This window comes from Tympanuchus pallidicinctus, unplaced genomic scaffold (genome assembly GCF_026119805.1).
Source record: "Tympanuchus pallidicinctus isolate F22 unplaced genomic scaffold, pur_lepc_1.0 scaffold28, whole genome shotgun sequence".
Lineage (NCBI taxonomy): Eukaryota > Metazoa > Chordata > Aves > Galliformes > Phasianidae > Tympanuchus > Tympanuchus pallidicinctus.
In genome coordinates, this window is record NW_026294745.1 from 6309977 (window position 1) to 6329161 (window position 19185).

Consider the following 19185-nt stretch of genomic DNA (forward strand, 5'->3'; position numbering starts at 1 on the left):
ATGCTGACTACAACTCATAGGTTAAACAAGGTGTGCAGAACCCACCTGGTAAAACCCATTCTCACTAAACATATATAATGCTTTAGAGCAAGCAGCTTGCCTTGCCTCTCAAATGCACACACAATATATATACACTATAATAAAGGAGTGAGTAAATGTAACGACGGGATGAGTAGTATTTTCTCAAGATCTCAGTGATGTTGTCATTTTGATATTCTATTAGAAACAACCTGGTTTTTGTTATGCTGTGTTCATTTTAATCTGCTTGCTTCTCCAATTCTCCCTGCATGTGCAGATACAATAATTTTTTTCTTTGTCTTATGCACAATTCTGTTACACTTTCCCATCACTGTGTAGCTTTGTCTTCTTTCAGTATGTGCCCTTTTCTTCAGCATGGAGATAATTAACATTTTCAGCCATGCAAAAATGCATCTTACATTATTATAGGAACCTTCACTGGTGGAAGTGGCATGAAAATAGTTTAGCATAACCAGGGTTTCTGAGATCTTCTCTTGCAACATGCATGCCTTTGTCACACTCGAGAATGGTAAGGCAGTTTAGCTTTAGAACATAAGTTCTTAGAAATTGAGTGGCTTTTTCCATGTTACTGTAACCTTACCAACTGTGGTTGTTCAAGTTTGTGCTCAAAATAACAGACTGTGTTGTTTGACAACATGTTGATCACCTTGGGTTTGCTGTATAATGTGAAGCAATGAAGGGGCCTTTAAGTGGATGCCCTACTTACTCCAGATCTTGGTTTCCACCTGATAAAAAATGGTTCCCACTAGGTGATAAGCTTCAAAATACAAACAGCAAAATGTAAAGCACAGTCAAGTTAACCTGTGTAGTTACATTTATGTCATTAGAAACAAAGACCGAGTATTAACAGCTGTCTTTATCCCAAAAACACAGCCTTTTCCATAGCATCCTGCACTTCCATGTATTCCAGCTGAGATGGGTAGGTACTGCATTGGAAACGGGAGTTGTTGCGGATATATTCAACAAATTCAGGAGCTCCTGGGAAGATGATATTGTCAGCCAGAAGAACTGAGCCCTTCCTCAGCAAGCTGCATTCCTAAAAAGAAGAGAAATTGCTTCATGGTGGCTGTTAAGCTGACGTTGTCTTGTATGCAATTTGCTTTTGTATTAACCATGTCATGTTAAAGTGCATGCATAAAAAATCCGTTGATTTGGGAGGGAGGAAGAAAAGACATAGGAGAAGCTGAACAACTCTCTATCCAGAGAGCTCAGTCCTTTGTTGTCACGTTTAGCATTCTGATTTACTTCTGCTAACACAATTGGCGGAACATTACAGAGATGCTGATAAAGTTGGGTCATTTGGGTTCAGAGATAACAAATCAAGTGCAGTGGAGGAGTGCAGTTTGCTGCTTGTACCGTTTCCAAACACAGGTACGTGATTAATAAGTGGGTTTTGTTTTGGCTGTCATGCCTAAAGTTTGACACCTTTTTTTAACACGGCATTAAAACGTTGTAGTGGCTATCAAGGTCATCTGAGAGATTGGAATGTACCAGTCTGTGTTGGCTTGTCCTAGTAAAACTCCAAATGTGCTAACAGAATAAGTGAGATGTTCCGAGCTTGCTTTCCTTGTACAGCTTTCTGCTGCTCTGTTCAGGAGCAGGGTGTGAAGCAGGATTAGTGCACAAGGAAGATCACTTTGACAGATTTCCACAAGACGTGATTATCTTGCAATATTCAGGCAAACTTCCTCTGGCCTGCAACTCATGTAAGCCTGCAAGTGACACGTATTTCTCACTGGTCACCAGGATTTCAGATTGTTTGTCAGGCTTTTCTAGATGTGCATGAAGAGGAATGCTGTCTGGGTCATTTGAAATAGATGCTAAAACTGAGTTAGAAAGTTTTAAACATCTGAGAAAAAGTGGGGAGTTTTTCTACCTCTTTCTGCTCTGAATTTTCTTAGTTTTTAAGCAAAGCAACTTTGTCTCACAGATGCACCAGACAAATCACAAATTTGGAGGTGAACTGCCTGTTTGTTTTGGTCATGTTATGGGGGTTAAGCTCTGATAAGTGTGCAGCTATCTCTTCCTGGTGGAAAGGCCTCAGTTATTACACAGTCTGTTTAAAATAAAGCTTTCTCTGGATTCAAAATAACTGAAGAGAGAAGCATTTTCTTCAGCTCCTGGTAAATTCAATACTGGCTGTTTGTAACACCAACTTTCCTTTTTGAACAGCTATCAGGAAAACAGGAATGAAATTTATAAACAGGAGAGCCTGGATGAGAAAATATTTCTGTAAGCCTTAAGCAGGGATCAGAAAGGAAGATGGTGGGTTCTCCATGTAGGAGGCAGCTTTGGAAAAAAAAAAAAAAAAAAAAAAAAAAGGTGCATTTGTGAGGAAAATAACTGAAAAATGGCACTTCCATCCAAAGAAGCAGTTCTAGAAAGTTTTATCAGTCTGCAGTGCCAAAGCCAGGAGAGTCTGTGTATGCTGTGTTGATAAATCCAAACGTGAATCTTAGTTTAACACTTGAAAACATCTTTCCCTCCATAAGTACTCCAGTATTTAGTTACGTCACTTCCAGTGTTACCTCTCAATGCCTGCTGCTGTTACAACTTGTTTTGTAACACTAATGGCTATGGGATGTTGGAAAGAAATGAACAGAATTTTTCCTCATTTAGGGCTGCAGATCAAATTTGGCAGAACTTCCCTAACAACGGCTTTTCTGGAGCAGCCTACTGTTTTTCTTAAGGTTGGTGTAAAATCAAATAATAAGGTGTAAAAAAGGCTCCCAGAAAGAGGATAACGCAGCTGTGCCAACAAAATAGTATTTCATCAGAAAGTCCTGCTGGCACCACAATTCCAAGCAGAAAAGGGTGTACTGAGGAAATTGGAGAAGTAAAAGTGGAGCAGCGATATGCAGGTCCCAGATAAAAGTTTAGGATCCTGTCCCCCAAACCTCTTTTTTCATATATTTGCTATTTTGACTGTCCTTCATTTTACAGAGAAGATACTTCATTTGGAATATAGGCCTCACAGACATTTAGGCATTTGGTACTTTTAAGACTGGAATTGTGCAAACTGACCTGAAGCAGGATGGTGTCTGGTGCATATCTGTCTTTCCAGTGGTCCACGAAGACAAAATCCAGAGTATCCACTTCATATTTTTTTTTCAGCTGGGGGATAATTACCTCTGAGGGGCCTTCTAGGAGTTTTACCTGAAATGCAAATCCATCTGATGAATTGCAAGCCATTAAGAACGTGCCTCTAGCTCATTTTAAATTGTGGCCAGACATCAATGATCCTGCTTGTAATTCAATATAACCTCAGATTGAGGCTCAGAATACAGCTTCTACCGTTATTTGGTAGAGTTGGGTCATGTGGATTTCTTTGTTATTGTTTGTTTGTTTTTGGTTTTTATAAGTAGTTAAATTCACTCATGTTCCAAAATATTTTTTTTCTCTATTATTATAAAAAGAGGGAGAGGTGAGGAAAAAAAGTAACCTGTTGTTTTTGTTAGATAACATGATTCTTCAGTGGAAACATGGGAATCTTCTGTTGAAAACAATACTTCTATGAATTTTTTTTAGTTGCATCTCAGTTAAATTATGAAGTTCAAAGTGGAGCAGAAAATGAAAAGCATACAATTCTTTAGAATACATCCAGATGCTACCATATGGAAAATTGATATGGCCAGGAAAGGAGGAAGGACAGAGCCTTACAGGTTTTCTGGCATAAATACTGTTAAGCTGAAAGAAATTGCTGCACACTGATCTGTTAAACAAGTGTCATATTCTGTAAGTGGAAGGAAAAAATAGTAAGGAAATCTGTCTGGTTTATGACTCACAGTTCATCAGATGATTAAATCAGATGGAGGGAAATGCAATTTTAGACGTCGCTATTATTTCAAGTTCTCATCAAGAAGTTAAGAAACATCTCTGAGGATCTCATCTTCAAGGTGGGATTTATTTCCAATAGTTTTATCATCTCTGTTGAAATTGGTTGGCTGGTCGATAGAGTGACACTTCTTGGGTGTGAATCCTGTGATGTGTAGGTAACTGCCTGGGGCTGGGATGGATGACAGGCTGGAAGTACCTGCCTCTCAGCCAACCATAGAAGGTGTTGAGACATCTCACGCTGGGCAAACTTTAGGTGCATATGTATATGTACTGTGACCAATTATATTTGGGTAAATGTATCTTATGTGAAGTATGTTCACATAATGAAATCTCTTCTGTGAACTTTTGTAAAAGAATTGGCTATGGTTCAGTTCTCTTGATGCTGACCCTGGTATTTTTATACAGAAAACCAGTAGTCCAGCTTTTGAGAGGTAATACTCTGAACTCCTCAGTTGTACTCCTGTGAGAGATCAGGCACAGGACTGAATTTAGGAGCTAAATTTAGGAGCTGTTGATATAACAGTAAAGGAAAACAAAATGTCTATGAATAAATGTGGGATAGAAATTGTAGAAAAGTTCCTGATTACCAAGAGGAGGAGTCTGTGGGCAGTCTGATTTTCAGTAATGAAAATGGCACGTACCTTATCTTGTACTCCAGCAAACTCAATCATCTGTTTAGCTATAGCAGCAAATTCTGGGTTGAACTCCACAGTGAGAAGACGAGCGCCTGCTTTCAGCAGCCGAGCAATCCTAACAGCTGAGTAGCCACAGTATGTTCCCAGCTCCAGTGCAACTTTAGGATTGATCTCTTCCACTGTCTTGTCCAGAATTACACCTGAAAAAAAATGGAAACAGGTGAACTTCTAACAGAATGAACATCTGAAGATTCAAAATGCAAACTTTCAACAAAAAAAAAATCTTAGTTTCATGTGTTTTTGAGTGAGGAATTACCTGATTTAAGTATTTTTAGTGTTACAAGGGAAAAATGTGGTGTGTTTTTCCAGACCTGGTTGACCAGACCTGACTTCTGAGTGCTTGTATTTGTTGCAAATGTTACAAGTAGTAGCCTGACACAAAACATCTCAGTCTAAATAATTGTCTTTAAAGGGAAAATGTCTAATCATAAGTTGCAAGATATTTGAATTCACTAGATGAATTTGTGGGATGGAAAACAGTCAATTGTTAACTAAAAAAAGTTCTCAAGAAGAAGTGACAGTGTACTGCTACTGCATGTGCAGTCCTTCTGAAAAACTGAATGTATCTTTAAAAACTCAGCTCTTAGTTATATGGCTAGAATCTAGATAGCTAATCATAAGAAGTAACTGAAGGGATTTTAATCTGAGCCACAGACTGCCTGAATGGGTGTATACATTGAATTACCTGATCTGTCTATGAATAGTGTGGTGTTAATACTTGCATTCTGAAATCATGTGGTCATTCTGAACTGAGGATACACTAACTTTGATGGCTCTGATAGAGAAGCCATTTTCTCAGAGGAAAACGAGAGTGAAATGCTGAAGAATATAATCCCAAATAGTCCAAGTTCATATTTCTGAGAATTCCTACTGCCATAACCTCACCACCTGGCACGCAGAGGAGCTGATTTCACAAAATGTACCCCTTGCAGAGAAGCTTTTTTATTACAGTGCTGACAGTTGCACTCCGTTAGTTATGTTAATCCCAGACTGAGCAAATTTTCACTGCAGTTTCCTAGTAAGAGGTATTTTTGTGTCTAATTCATGGTGAACATGTTAACGAACACATTAACGTCACAGTTTTCTTTAATAGACTGTAATTTTCCTGCGGCTAAGAAAAAGAAAACTTTTGTCCACATAGTTTCCCTTGGGAGACAAGAATGAGATGACTTACTTGCTCAATAGCCATAACATCTGATAACTGCTTTTGTGTATTACGTGGCTAGGACCTCTCCCTTCAACATTAACTTACATTTATGCTTGCAGATACAAAACTCTTTTAAAAGTTTAAAATACTTGCCACTTTTTTTTTCTTTCTTTTTTTTTCTTTCAGACTCAGTAACTTTCAGCTAAGGATCTGAAAGTGCTGAAAGTAATTATGCTTCAGGGACACCCTTTGTGGTACCTAAGACACAGCATAACTCTAGTTTTCTTCCATCTCGTCCCCCTCTTCTTACACACTTGCACACCACACTGCATTTTGATGCTGTGACTTGCTGGATTACTAACTAGATCCTCCTCCTCTAAGATGTTGGCACAAACATGCATTAATGTTTACAGAACTACTCTGCTGACCACAAAGCTGTGGTGGGATTTTTTTGCAGCAGAGAGGACTGACCATGAGCACACAGAAAGATGTCCTGTGTTCTGTTAGTCTCGAAGGATCCTTCAAGTGCTGACCCCTGCTTCAATTACCTTTTACATTACCCACATTCATGGCCCACTCTTTCTCAGAGCAGTATTTATCTATAGTTTCCATCACACTACAGGGGTCTCCTCGGACTGCATTCTGCAACACAAAATTTAAAATCCTCTGTTCTTTGCTCTGATTCATGATGAAATTGGTTATTTTCTCCTTGATTATTTCATGCCAGATCAGGGCAGCAGTGGCATTTTTCCTGATGAGTACCACGCAGAGCAAGGAAATGAAAAGCAGAACGAAGACAATGAACAAAAGGACTGAAGAGCTCTCCAGCATCTGGAAAGAAAGAGGAAGAAAAAAAAACAACCAGAGTTAAGGCGGTCCACGAGAGATCTATAATTTCTTGTAAATGTTCACCCAAATCACGCATAATCTACCGTGTTAAACAGCAGCGCACACCGCATAATTATGATACTGTACGATATTGTACCGAGTTGCTGGAAATCCCTCCCTGTCGCTTGGTAGGACGGCGCTCCCTTTACGAGCCTGCTTTACATGCAGTCAACAAGTAGCTTTATTTAATGCTCTGCTCCCTTCCCCCACGCAGCTGCGCAGCCCTGGCTCCAAGCGTGCCGCTGCATGAGAAGCGCTCTGACCCAATCTGTTCTAACTAGTTTTCAAAGGATTCCAAATCTTAATTAGATTCTGCATGTGATCTCATTTTACTGATTTCTGAACACTGGGAAACTTGTAAGTTTTAGTAAGAAAATATGAAACTTTTCACTCCAATTTTGAGCCAAGGATCAGCAGACGCTGGGCACAGGTACTGTTCTGTGTTCCCAGGACAAGTTTTTAACGGGCATTCAGATCTCCTTGCTAGCACCTGCCCTTCTTGCATGCTCTGCAGAGAAGCTGAGCTGGAAGGAATTCATGCGCTTCGCTCCTTTTAGTGCCTGCAGCAGAGGGAGCCGGGAGGGGTGGTTCACAGAAGATGGTAGCCTTTCTTACTCAGGAAGCTTTTGACACGAACCATCAATCTGACACTTCTGAGGGAAAAAAAAATACCTACGTATGTTTTTTTAATAGCAGAGATGCTTTCTCACTGGTTATAAAAATGTAAAGCTAAATCCACGAACCAGAGAAGAGTCTAGGTTCATGAAATTCAAGAGATGTGACTAAAGGGCATATTCTATTACTCTGATGGACCAGCTGCAATTACTGATGGGACTGTGCCTGTTCTTCCTCTGAAATTCACTGCCAGCTGCAAGTGCCTGCGTGTGCGCAGCATGGGTGGTGTGTGTGTTTGTTTGTGAGTTCAGGACGTCTGAACATAAAGCTCAGCAGATGTCACTCTGCACAGCTCAAGCAACAAATCCCCTCAAAGCCGTTTACTGATGGGTTTCAGACAAGCCAGCATAAAGAAAGTTATGTTTATTTCCATGCAGGAGCCACAGAACAAAGGATCTGGTAAGTAAGCAATCTTCGAGTATTGATTTAGCCTTTCAAAGGGTGCCAAACTAAGGTCTGCAATATACTTGTTCTCACTTCCCCTAGGATTGTCTCACAAAAGTCCTAAATGTTAGGGCGGTCAGCCCTCTGTTCTGTACAGGCACACATCACACGTGGGAAAACCCACACAGAATCACAGAATCACCTGGGTTGGAACGGACCTCAAGGATCATGTAGTTCCAACCCCCCTGCCCAGCAGGGCCACCAAACACACATTCAGATCAGGTTGCCCAGGACCCCGTCCAACCTGGCCTTGAACACGGCCAAGGACGGGGCATCCACAACCTCCCTGGGCAGCCCGTTCCAGGGCCTAACCACTCTCCTTGTGAAGAACTTCCCCCTAACATCCAACCTCAATCTTTCCTCCACTGCATTAAATTTGAATCATTGTGCAGAACACATGTTGAGTTCAGAAGCTGACTGAGTTGCTATGGAGACACGCTCAACATACAATACAGCTGATGTTTGTTCACCCATTTACTTATCTTAGTTGCACTGTGAGCATAATTTGGAGCAGCTGAAAGTATTTATTTCAAATAGTCACCAATACTAAAGCTTTCCTATACAATGCTTTCCTTGCAAAGACTGACTTGAGATGCTTCCTTTCAGGGCTCACCAGCACCGTTAGCACACAAACATCCTCCTTCTCAGGCTTGGAGTTTTCCTGACATGAACCTGGTTCTTTGTCTTAACAGGATCACAAAGGTCTGGATGTCGAACTTTCTTTTTCCCTTCTATGCACTAGTAGTTCTGGTGAGCAGACCCTTCCAGATAGAACTGCTGCTCAGGAAGGATAGGGCTACGAAGATAGGGAAGGGTCTAGAGGCCAAGAGGTATTAATTAGGAGCAACTGAGGTCACATGGTTTAATAACTTCACTGAATGGACATGCTTGAAGGTAAAAACCTTCACTTCCATGTTATGATTTAATGAGGTTCCAAATGCACAAGTTAGCACTGCAGTCTCTTCTGTGCATTAGAAACACCCCGATAATGTGACCCAGTTCTTTAAAAACTAACATCTGAAGTGGAAAATAGTAGGTAATATGTGTAAATAAACAGAAAACTGGATGGATAACATCATGAAAAGAGATGAATAACACTTATAGCCAAATCTATTTTCATAGAGTTTAAAAGACAGAGTTTAAAATAAAGAATATTAAAATTTCATGCCCAAACCTGTCCAACTACTGGCAAGCCTTTCAAGGCAGTGGATTATTTTCTTGTGCATCTACTCTTACTCATTCCATTGGCTTTATGAGACCAAATCACAACTCAATCAGTAGTTCAGTAGTTTTCCCTGCCAACTGTAATCAAACTATTATCATTTAAATGGGAATACCTGTTTTATATTACAGAGGTTAAAAAACACACTTTGAAATAAAGAAGCCTACGGAAAACATGAGAATTTGCTATTCCAACTTAGCTGCCTATAATAACGTAGCAAAGTTGTTCCAGTGGCTATAAAACAATCCTGGCTCAAACTTAGGGATCTATTACAATGGCAATAGTTGTTAAGTTAGAGGATTCCTGCCCCTCTTACCTCTATAGGATCTCCAATTTCTCTACAAGTATAAAAGTGTCATGGGCTGGAGCACAAAGCAATGCATCCTGTTCTCTACCTGAACATTCTTGCACAGGTGATTCCAGATGTATCACCACAGATTACAGTAAAGGTCTTTCAGTAATCATAAAAACCTTTTCTACAAAGACATCAGACTACCATTCTCCATCAATGTAATGAGAGTAAACTTTGTGACCCCAAGTCAGTGGATTTAGGTTTGAGTCTATTTTTGGCAATAGTTATCTAATCTGACCTTGTGCGAGTTGTCTTACCTCTGCTGCCATAAGAAAGTTAACATTACTGGGAGCACTGTGAAGCTGAATTAATTTTTAGCAGAAAAGTCCTTGCTATGGAAGAACAAAGTGATCTTATCTGTGATAGCCAGATGGCTCCATCCCGGGACACTGAGATAGCCAACACCTCTATGAAATTACTAGTCTTGAGTTTATGAAAAACAGGGGAAATGCAGAAACAAAGACTGTTTCATATACTTTGCATAAGTGATTTCAGCCTGCTTACTCATTAGGCCTCTGAGGAACGATGTTACATTCAACACTGCCTTAATTTTTCATGCATATGATCTAACTGCCAAATAGCAGTTGGTTGTTCAAGGGTTTATTACCAAGAACCCAGACAGTCCTTCAACATTGTGATGCTAAAGAGTTCAGAATCTAATTTAGACTTGATTAGCTCACACAACCTGGTGAACGGGGAGTGCTTGATAAATTTATACCCTCTCACTTTTTTACACAGAAGAATCTCTCCATCAGTCTGATCTCCATCAGTGTTGATGGTAATAGAAATGAATTACAATAGTGGAGTGCCTGGGGACAGCAAGGCCTGAACTACTTGCAGAGATGCTGCTGCTAAGTGTGCAATAACCAACGATTCTCTAGAGGTGTTCTATAAAGGCCATATAACTTATGATTAAGCCCTCCTACACACACCTGTGTGAAGCAGGTACTGTACCCCCTACCTTTAGAAAAAGGTTGAAAACGTTTTTCAGGATGTTTAAATTCAAGCCTTTTAAAAGCTTGTGCTGAAATTATGCCTTTAGGTGCATGCATTAAAGTAAGTGGAGGATGTGCCTGTTAGTAAGGCTGTATTAGCTGTTTAAGAAGCACTTGAGAAAACAGTGCAGAAGAGTTGGCATGTTTCTATGCACATTTGGAAGAACGTCTGCTTCCCTGCAGTAGGCGGAGATGTGTGCTGTGCCACAGCCCAGACAGCATTCCTGACTCTTTGTCCAAGTTCTCTTGACTGAGGCAATCTCTGTTTTGTGGCATTTTGCTTTTCTTGATCTTTTTCCAGAGCATGAAGGGCAGAGTATTTTGATCAGAAAGTTTAAACTAACTTCTGCCAGACATATTGTGTTCTGTTGCTGTAGGGAAAATGATTGAACAGCTTCATATTTTAGACCTTCTAAAAATAAAAAAATTAATAATCTTTTTACCTCTTCTTCATTATTGTTCACTTGTTCTCAATTGAGTGCAACACTGTGAAGAATAATCACAGTATTGCCAAATGCAAATAGCTTTGCCTCAATGGAAACTCAGTCTGGGCATCAGACATTCACATTTTCCACTGACATCATAAAAGCAAGCTGAACAAATTTTATATAATTTTCACTTGCATGAAACCCAAATTTCCTCTTCTTAGGCTTTTTCAAACTGCATTTTAGCTACCACGACTACAAAAAAAAAAAAAAATAAATCAGACTTCTATAAATAAAAGTCCTGACTTTCTTTTTCCCAGTCCTTTAATCTTCCTTTTCCTCCTTCTTAGATTGCAAGAAAGCAAATACAAGTTTCTTTTCACTGGACAAAAGGAAAAGAACAGAAAAGTACTTATTGCCTACCAAGGAGCCCCAACAACTAAGCTTCATAAGAGTGTTTAACTCCATTCTCCATAGATTTCAATTAGGATAACTGCTATGCACTTAAAAGTTCCTCTGCAATAACTGTGGACTGAATGGCATCAGTACTGGCACCCAAAGGAAAGGTTTACATCAGGTTATGTGGCCCCACAAGGTTTACAATAAGCTGGCATCACAGGCTGACATCTCCATGCAGCAGGCAGGCCCATGTGGATCTGCTGAGCTGTGATTCAGACTGGCCTGATAAACACTGTGCATGATGAAAACCAAAGCCTGGAGAAAGAATTCTTTAAGGATAAGAACAGCACTTGTCAGGATTGAGACCCTTCCAGGTATTCCTAGGAAGCACTTTTTTTGTACTCCCTCACTCCAGAAGTCTAGATGTGTTTGTACTACTTGCACCAGTGCCTGAAGTCAGCTGGTTAGGACGGCTCAGCTTAACAGCACAAATCCCACCTGGGAGGCAGAGAACTCCTAGAAAGTTCAGTGTTCTGCCTGTCAGCACACCACGATCTGGCCTGGAAAAAGTTTTCCAGCTGAGGTTTTTGTGTTCCCCAGGGGACGAACAAGCTTCTTTTGAATGATTCTGCCCTAAAAATGGCAGAACAGAGAAAAGGCTGAAAGAGAAAGGATCAAACTTTACCCCAAGATTAATTATTGTAACAGACAAATATTGTGCTCTTTGTGTCAAAAAAGACCAAGGGCTGAACTCCTACTATCCCAAATCTCCACTATGCGGTCCTGACCTGCTTCCAAGGCTACCTGCTGATCTACTGCAAATCTGTCTGTCCCAGCACAGCTTTCTGCTCTGCACAAGCTGCTCTTTGGGCCAGAGAGAGTGAACGATGGAAACGTGGTAGCGAAGATGTTCACTGAGGAGTCCGAAAGAACATGAAGGAAATTGCTGCTGAACTGAAGGTTTATCTCTATGAACATAAACTGCTCTAGCAGGCCAGGCAAGGTGGGACCTGCCACAGCACAGCGGGTAACCAAAGCACTGTGTGAAAAGAAGCAGCCTGCCTCAAATCCTGGCGGAATGCCTTCCGCAGAAAAATAGCTGGAGTGGAGGCAGAGTTTCTCATGTTTTAGCTAGAAATTGCGTTTTGAGAAATCCCTCCTGAAAGTCTTAGCAAAACGGGTATGGATGGCCTCACACAGTAAGTTTTGGTTTCAATGACCCCTGCCAAAATTATGTTTTTTCAGAAAATTCCTCATCAGTTCTAATTCCAGCAATCCCGAAGGAATGCAGAAAGTGTGGGACTGGCAGAGATAAACACGATACCAACTCCAGGCTGCTAAGAAGTATTGTTCAACTTGAGTGACAAGTAGCTGTTTGCAGTGTTAGTGTGGTTAAGCTCTTTAACAAACTAAAGCTGAACATCAGTTAATTTTTCCTCAGCACTTACATACTGCAATGCTGTGCAAATGCAGGAGATTTTGAATCTGAGCTCAGGGCTTTGTTAGAGGAGTCCATGGCTCAGTAAGCAATAAGCTTATGTGCAGAAATTGTCACAGCTGTTTATAAAGATCACCAGTCTGACATGCAGCTAGTAGTGTAAGCATGAGTTTGTGTTTTAAAGAACAGGAGGTAAGGGGTGAGTGTCCTTAAAGGGCAGCAGAGAGAAACTCAACAAGCAGCAACAGGGCTAGCAAGCAGAAGTCCTAGCTTTTGTTGTTACACTTCTTCATAGACATTTTGCTGAAACAGAATTCCTGACTGAAAATGAAAACTGCATAAAATACAGCTGAGTGCCACGTTTATAAAAGCAGCTATTCATGGTCAATTATTAACAAACTGAAGCCAGACTTGCATTCAGCTTTTTCTCGAGTGCAGATAAGTTGCAAATTCTAGCAAACTTACATCCGTAAATTACTTCTCCAGTTTAGGTGGGGTTATCTCATCTCCTTGCTTTCAGCTGTCGAGGTTTGCAATGCAGTAGAAATGCAGTAGAAATGCACTACACACAAATATGTCCTACTCTTTCCCTGAAAAAGCTAGCTGCCTGCCAATGAATACCAGTCAAAACGTGGAAAATGCTGCTTCTTTCATATTCAGCACAGTTTAAAACGGTGGTATCATCTAACAAAACAAATCATGCCAAGTCTGAGAAACAGAAAAATATAAATATGTACCTTTCTCAGTACAGCAGAAGCTGTTCCCTCCAATCTTTTCCTGTGCTGTTCTGGTGGGTGCTTTATAGAATAAGAGTCCAGGAGCCCGCAGTATTCAGTCACGTTCAATCACATCAGAGGAATAGCTTATCGGCTCTGTTACACAGACTCTAAAAGGAGCGGTGTCCTTTTTCCCAACTCCTCCTTTCACAGATTTCTGCACTCCTTAAAGGTGCTCAGTGCTCTCATAATCTCCGAGAAAGCTATCCGTCTGTTCTCGATGACAGTGCTCTTGTTACCTAGTTACAGCACAGCCAATGCTGACAGAGTCAGGTATGAGCCCAATCTGCGCCCAGTATAAATGCGCTGCGTTCAGTCGAGCAACTCCAGGAATGAATTTGGCCCTAGGGACATAATTCTTTTTTCAGCTGGGACGTGGCATGTATGGCCAGAGCAGAAGTTGTGGAAACAAGACCCAAGCACGTGGGTTAAACATAGAGTGCTGCTGAAGGGGAGGGGAGATACACACTGCAAATTGCCTAACAGCTGTCACAGAAGGAGGGTAATCAATGTATTATAGTCCAGAGCATGACAACAGAGAATAATGGGAAGTGGATGAAGGGAATAAACATTTACACAGCTAAGAAATAACCGAGGATCACGGTGTTTTCAGTAACCCTTAATCAGAACATAGTTAAGACCCTGCAAAATAGCACAGCACCTGGTATCAATACAGAATAACTTTGAAGCATCCCTTCCACGTATAACAGAGCCTTAGCTCAAGAGACATTTTCTTATAATCCAGACATCAAGCAGAACAAAGAATGAAAAAATAGTGCTCTTCAGCTCCACCAACAGTTTCCTGTATGGCCAAAGCTAGCACGAAAAACACGACAGGTTGTCTGCAAAATCCATGATGCCACCCACAGTTCATTATCACTGAGAATTTCTTTTACTTGTTGGGCTGTGGTGAAAAAAGCTTAAAACAGTGAAATTTATTCTGTGTGCTGACCTGGCCAAGTAACCATACAGCCTTTTTTTGGAGATGTCTTTAGAGTAACTCTAGCTAGTTGTGAACTGGTGAGTGGCACCAGCCCATACTCTGCTTCAGGGCATAAGTTAGTGCCAAAACTCACCAGATTGAGTAGTGTCCCATGGCAACACTTCTAAAGAACTTTCAGCTTTGAGCTGAATAATATTCTTCAGGCAAGGAGCATGGGTGGAGCAAACGTGCAGCAGCACAGTGCTCAGAGGGCTGGCAGAGATGAGCTCAGACCTGTCTCCACAAACTTGACTGGACTTGCAACACACCTCCCTGCCTCTGAGGGAGGCCATACGGTTGCAATCACATGATGCTCTGTGGCAGTGTTATCCCCACTGTGCAGAGCACTGGGCTAAAGCTTTCCCAGTAAATCCATGCCTGGCACAGCAACAAATGGCATTCCCTTCTTCTAAGAACCCTGCTCAAGGATTTTTTTGAAAGCTGCGACAAAAGAAGACAGGAGAGTTAGCACATCACAAGCCCCAAAGATCATGTGAAACACTGAGTGGAGGAAAATTCTTTTGAGCTTGCATTTTCGGAATAGCAGGAGGGATTTGCTTTTATGTGCATTTGCTGTTTTCCACAGTCAAATTAATTTATCTTGCTGAGAAACATGCAAAAGAGGAATTTTGAAAAAGGAAGCATTGTTCATTTATGAATCAGGAAACTGCCTGGAGAAATGTAAAATAAGAAACAACTAACAGGGAAAACAGATGGCCAGAAAAGTCATAGTTTAGAATGTAACACATAATACAAGCAGTTAGGCTACTCTGCATCTTAAGGAGTTACCACAGACTGAAAAACTTCTTGCTTTCACCAGCTTTGGAACTCCTCATGAAAACTGCAGAGCTCTGTTAGTCTACCATAATTCTGTATTTTCTCTCTATACTTTTTTAGTACAACACTTTGAAACTATTTGAACAAAGTCAAGAACTTAAAACCACATCTCATCCTGCTGGTTTTTGTTGTTGTTGTTGTTGTTGTTTTGTTTTGTTTTGTTTCATTTTTGTCACCTGCAATGCATTAGTTGTATAGGAGAAACCATGCATGTAAGTTTCTATGGGGCTAAAGAAGAAAATGGCATAGATGAACCTCTGGACAATGAGTCCTACTCTAAATAATCTGAAAATAAAATAAAAAGAAAGCAAAAAGGTAAAACAGCAACAAAGCTGAAATGTTAAACCGATTTTGTTAGTTTGTGCACAAATGTTTCCAGCAGAGGAAACGTTGTAAGCTAACAGATGTGTTATTTGTAACAAGATGTCTTTGGGAGATACTTAGTATGTATCAATGATTTTAAGGAAACAACCACAGATTCCTCATGTCAGGAACTAGGCAAACTAAAATCCAGCTAAAAGTAACATTGGAAAATTCTTGCCACGCAGCTCAGGTAAGAAATGTCATAAATGCAGTAAACATACTTCTGTTGTTCACCCAAGCTCCGTGTTTTCAAACACGTGTCCTCACTTGTCAGCACAAATCCCACGTAGGTATGTTTTCCATTTACTTAGCAGTTTGGTTTGTCAAGTTTCCACCTCGCTTTGGACAAAGTCTATGGACAGCTAACTGCTCCTCCCCCGCTCCCTCCCCTGTTGCTCTGCCATGTGGTTCTCTCAATTGCCAGGGACCGTTTGTACTCCTCTTTAACCATGTGCACACCTTTCTTCCACGTGCTTCCACATGCTTTCCTTTCCCTCCTTCTTCCTCACTAACAATAAGGACACCGCATCACAAACCAGCGGAGGATAACAAGAAAAAAAAAACAGGGTAAAGGCAATCATAAGAGATGGAAAGAAACCAAAAAGTCCCACCTTGCTGTGGAGGCCTTAGTTCAAACAGTGATCCAGTCCTGTTCACTGGCACTACTCTACACGATTAATTATTTCATGCTACAAAATGCAGCTTCAGATATAAATCATTTTCTACCCCACCCACTAGAAACAAAACAATGTGGTGACTTTCAAAGATGGCATCTGCAGCCTCCCACCCCTAATGCGGGAACATTAAGCATAAAGCAAACCATCCCAGAGAAAGATGAAAGATAAAATGGTGCAATTGAGAAGTTCACGTTTCTACAGTGTCAGTTAGGTGTTCTGTCCTGTTTGTCTCCATGTCATGACTTCCTCTTCATGAGGAAGAATTGAAATAAACCATGGGTAAGTGTAACAAAAATTACTTATGAAGAAAAATAGAGAAGTAGAGAAGCCCAAGCGTTCCTTACAATAAATTCAAAAGCTGGAAGTCTGCCCATTAACAGAATGAACTCATGCATAACAAAACTTATATTACTGTTGCATGGACTTACTTATATACATTTCTGACACACATCATAGTATTGTTTCCTTTGACCTGTTCACATTATACTGAATAAACATCCCACTGGAAACCTCACCCAACTCTGGATATTCCACGACTGTATGATTCTAATGTACAAGATTAATTTATGGTGTTAAACATTGCTACCCGCAATGATAAAAGTCAGTATAACAATGATAGCAATCTTTTAAGAAGGCTTTTTAAAAAAACCTTTTAAATCCTTTAATGATCAAACTTGTGAGAACATGCAAGAACAGAGCAACAATATGCAAACTTTGTACTTTCCTGGTGGGGAAGTCTTTGCCTGTGGAAATCCACAACGCTTTATCGTGATCTGTGAGATACAGCCAGAGGGCTGGTGCTGCATTCTGTCAGCAGTAAGCAGCAGCTATGGATAGTTCTGTTTCCTAGATGACTTATGGATGCCAAGTGGCAGCAGCTGACTCACATTCAAGTTAGAAATGAGAGGATGTGCTTGGGAAGAGATAAACATCTGAAAGAAGCTAGAATCTCACCACCGCTGTGTAGGCTGTGGTTCTTGGGGATTCTGAGCTCTAAAACGATGAAAGCAACCAGGAATACTACTAGTATATGATGTGGCTGTTACACAGAGCATTTGGCCAAGATCCTTTCCTTCAACGCTTTAGAAGCAGGACTCAGAATTGATCAGCATTTCTGTCCTAAATTTCCTCTGACGTTGCTGTTTAGAGGTAGCAATTTTTAAATAAACAGCTCTGCTGCATCTAAGGCCTTCTTTTATTAGGAAGATAAGATAAAGCTGCAGGAACATTTCTTCATAAAAACTCATTTTGTGTTTGGGGTGATTCAGTTCCACCCTTGATCTGAACCCCATGCTGGGTAATGTGCACGTGCTCAACTCTGCCCAGTTGGCTTCGGGGCAGCGGCTGAACCGAACAGCAGGAACAACTTCGTACGCACCGACCTGAAGAGCAAAGCGATCACTGTCTGAGCGCGCTTTGCTCTGCGGCACTTACAGCTCTGGCAGCCGCACCGGTGGGCTCTTCCTACCGCAATTGGGTTGGGGTATCTCTCGTGCAGCTGGAGCCTACTGGAGGAACCGGCTGCTGCACTTGTGCTGTGCCCGCTTCCCTCGGCTCTGCCCCGCGGCTGCCAGTCCCTGACAGGACGGGGACGCTTTTCCTTTCAAAACGATGCGGCCGCGGGGTCATTTATCGCTATCAGCAGCACGAGCCAAGAGCCGGGCCTTCCTCCCCGGGCACGGCTTTGATCGATGCCGCCGCGGCTCCGGGAGCGCCGCCCCGTGGGAGGAATCGGAGCCGCCCCGCGGGGCTTCGGTCCGCATCGCACCTGTGCGGCTGTGCTCGGCCCTCGGCGCGGATGCTGGGCAAGGACGCGCGCCCTCGGAAAACCGAACAAAAGGATTCGCGGCATCGGCAGCGCATTCCCCTCCTCCCGAGGGCCATCCCTGAAACCGGTCCGCTGCGTTCGAGCTGGCGAGAACTGAATCGACAGAAGCGGTGCCGTTTCTGGCCCTTCCCGAAAGTTGGATTTCTAACACCGCCCGACTTCCCCGCCGCCAGGCTGCGCGCGCCCGCCACAACCTCAGCCCCGCGCGCCTCCGCCCCCCCGGCGCTCGGCAGCGCTCACCCGCCACGCGCCGCCGCCGCGCTCCGCTCAGGCGCCGCTCGGCCGCCTCGCAGGGGTCCTGGCCGGGCGCGGAAGCCCTTTGCCGTACGGCATGGCGGCGCTGTGGCGGCGCGGGGAGCGCTTCCTGGGGCTGCCGGGGCCGCGCCGTACGGCGCGAGCTCTCTCAGGTACGCCTCTGCCGTGCCCGGCGGTTAGCGGGCCGCGCTCTCGCCCTGCAGCCGCAACGTCTCCCGAAGCGCTGCAGCGAGCCGCTGGCGGGGTGAGGCCTGCGGGGCCTTACCAGTGCCAACGCCGTGCCGCGAGGCGCCGCCGGCCCTCGGTGCCCTGCGCGGGCGGTGCGCGCCGCCTCTCCCCGCAGTGGCTCTCGCAGCCGTGGCCCCTGCTTTCCTGAGGGGAAGGGCCGCACGAGAACGGCGGGACCTCGGCTTAGCCCCGGCTAAGTGACGAGAGCTGCCCGCCTCTGCGCTGAGCCGCTGAGAAGAGTCCCTCGCTTTGGGCAGCGCGGGAATTGGGTGCTGAGGGCTGCTGGAGCCTTGCCTGGGCTGCTGGCTGCTCTGCTGAAGCCCTCCTGTGCTCGCTGTTAATAAACAAAAAGTCGTTCCTCACCTCTGGTTGAATTTCAGATCTCCCCCGCCGCTCAGAACTGCTTTGTAAGAACGTGCTGACCTGTGGGAGAGGCCTGCTTCCCCCTGCTCCGTGTCGTGCCTTTGGGGCCCCTGTGGCAGCTGGGCTCGGCAGGCCTGATAAAGCGGGCACTGAAATATGTGTGCAGGAATTGCTGTAACACAGGGACGGAAAGGCCGTACCGGATCCTACCCGCAGCTGAGTGTGCAGAAAGAGCTTTTGGGGACGTTGCACAAAATGTGGCCATTTTCCACCTGTTTGGGGTTGCTTTATTTTCCGTGTTTCATGCATAAAACCAGACT

The 19185-nt window shown here is 42.9% G+C and overlaps 2 protein-coding genes across 6 annotated transcripts in view; one reads left to right on the forward strand and one right to left on the reverse strand.

Annotated features, from left to right (window-relative positions):
• Positions 1-830: 830 nt before the first annotated feature.
• Positions 831-19046, reverse strand: COMT (catechol-O-methyltransferase). Of its 5 annotated transcripts, none has more exons than XM_052690985.1 (5): positions 18866-19046; positions 6267-6549; positions 4518-4711; positions 3064-3195; positions 831-1075 (listed from the first exon to the last, which is right to left on the reverse strand). In XM_052690985.1, exons 2-5 carry the CDS (start codon positions 6547-6549, stop codon positions 896-898), a joined length of 789 nt encoding a protein of 262 aa, XP_052546945.1. In that variant the 5' UTR covers positions 18866-19046; the 3' UTR covers positions 831-895. The 5 variants fall into 5 exon arrangements, with proteins under 5 accessions (XP_052546945.1, XP_052546946.1, XP_052546947.1 ...); XM_052690986.1 differs by lacking the exon at positions 18866-19046 and adding an exon at positions 18540-18674; XM_052690987.1 differs by lacking the exon at positions 18866-19046 and adding an exon at positions 18260-18370.
• The window catches only part of TXNRD2 (thioredoxin reductase 2), a 31899-nt gene continuing 31003 nt past the window's right edge, over positions 18290-19185 (forward strand). The window contains exon 1 of the mRNA XM_052690967.1: positions 18290-18426. Coding sequence (XP_052546927.1) covers positions 18351-18426 — 76 coding nt within the window. The 5' untranslated portion in view covers positions 18290-18350. The remainder of the gene's footprint in view (positions 18427-19185) is intronic.

Bases quoted from the DNA above. Each gene is read 5' to 3' on its own strand.
- COMT (XM_052690983.1), bottom strand. From the start codon at position 6,677: ATGCGGTGTGCGCTGCTGTTTAACACG. The intron at 4,712-6,266 runs GTAATTGAAGCA...ATTTTTTTTCAG, and splicing joins GAATGTGGGTAATGTAAAAG to GTGTAATTCTGGACAAGACA. The intron at 3,196-4,517 runs GTACGTGCCATT...TTTGCATTTCAG, and splicing joins TTGCTGGAGTACAAGATAAG to GTAAAACTCCTAGAAGGCCC.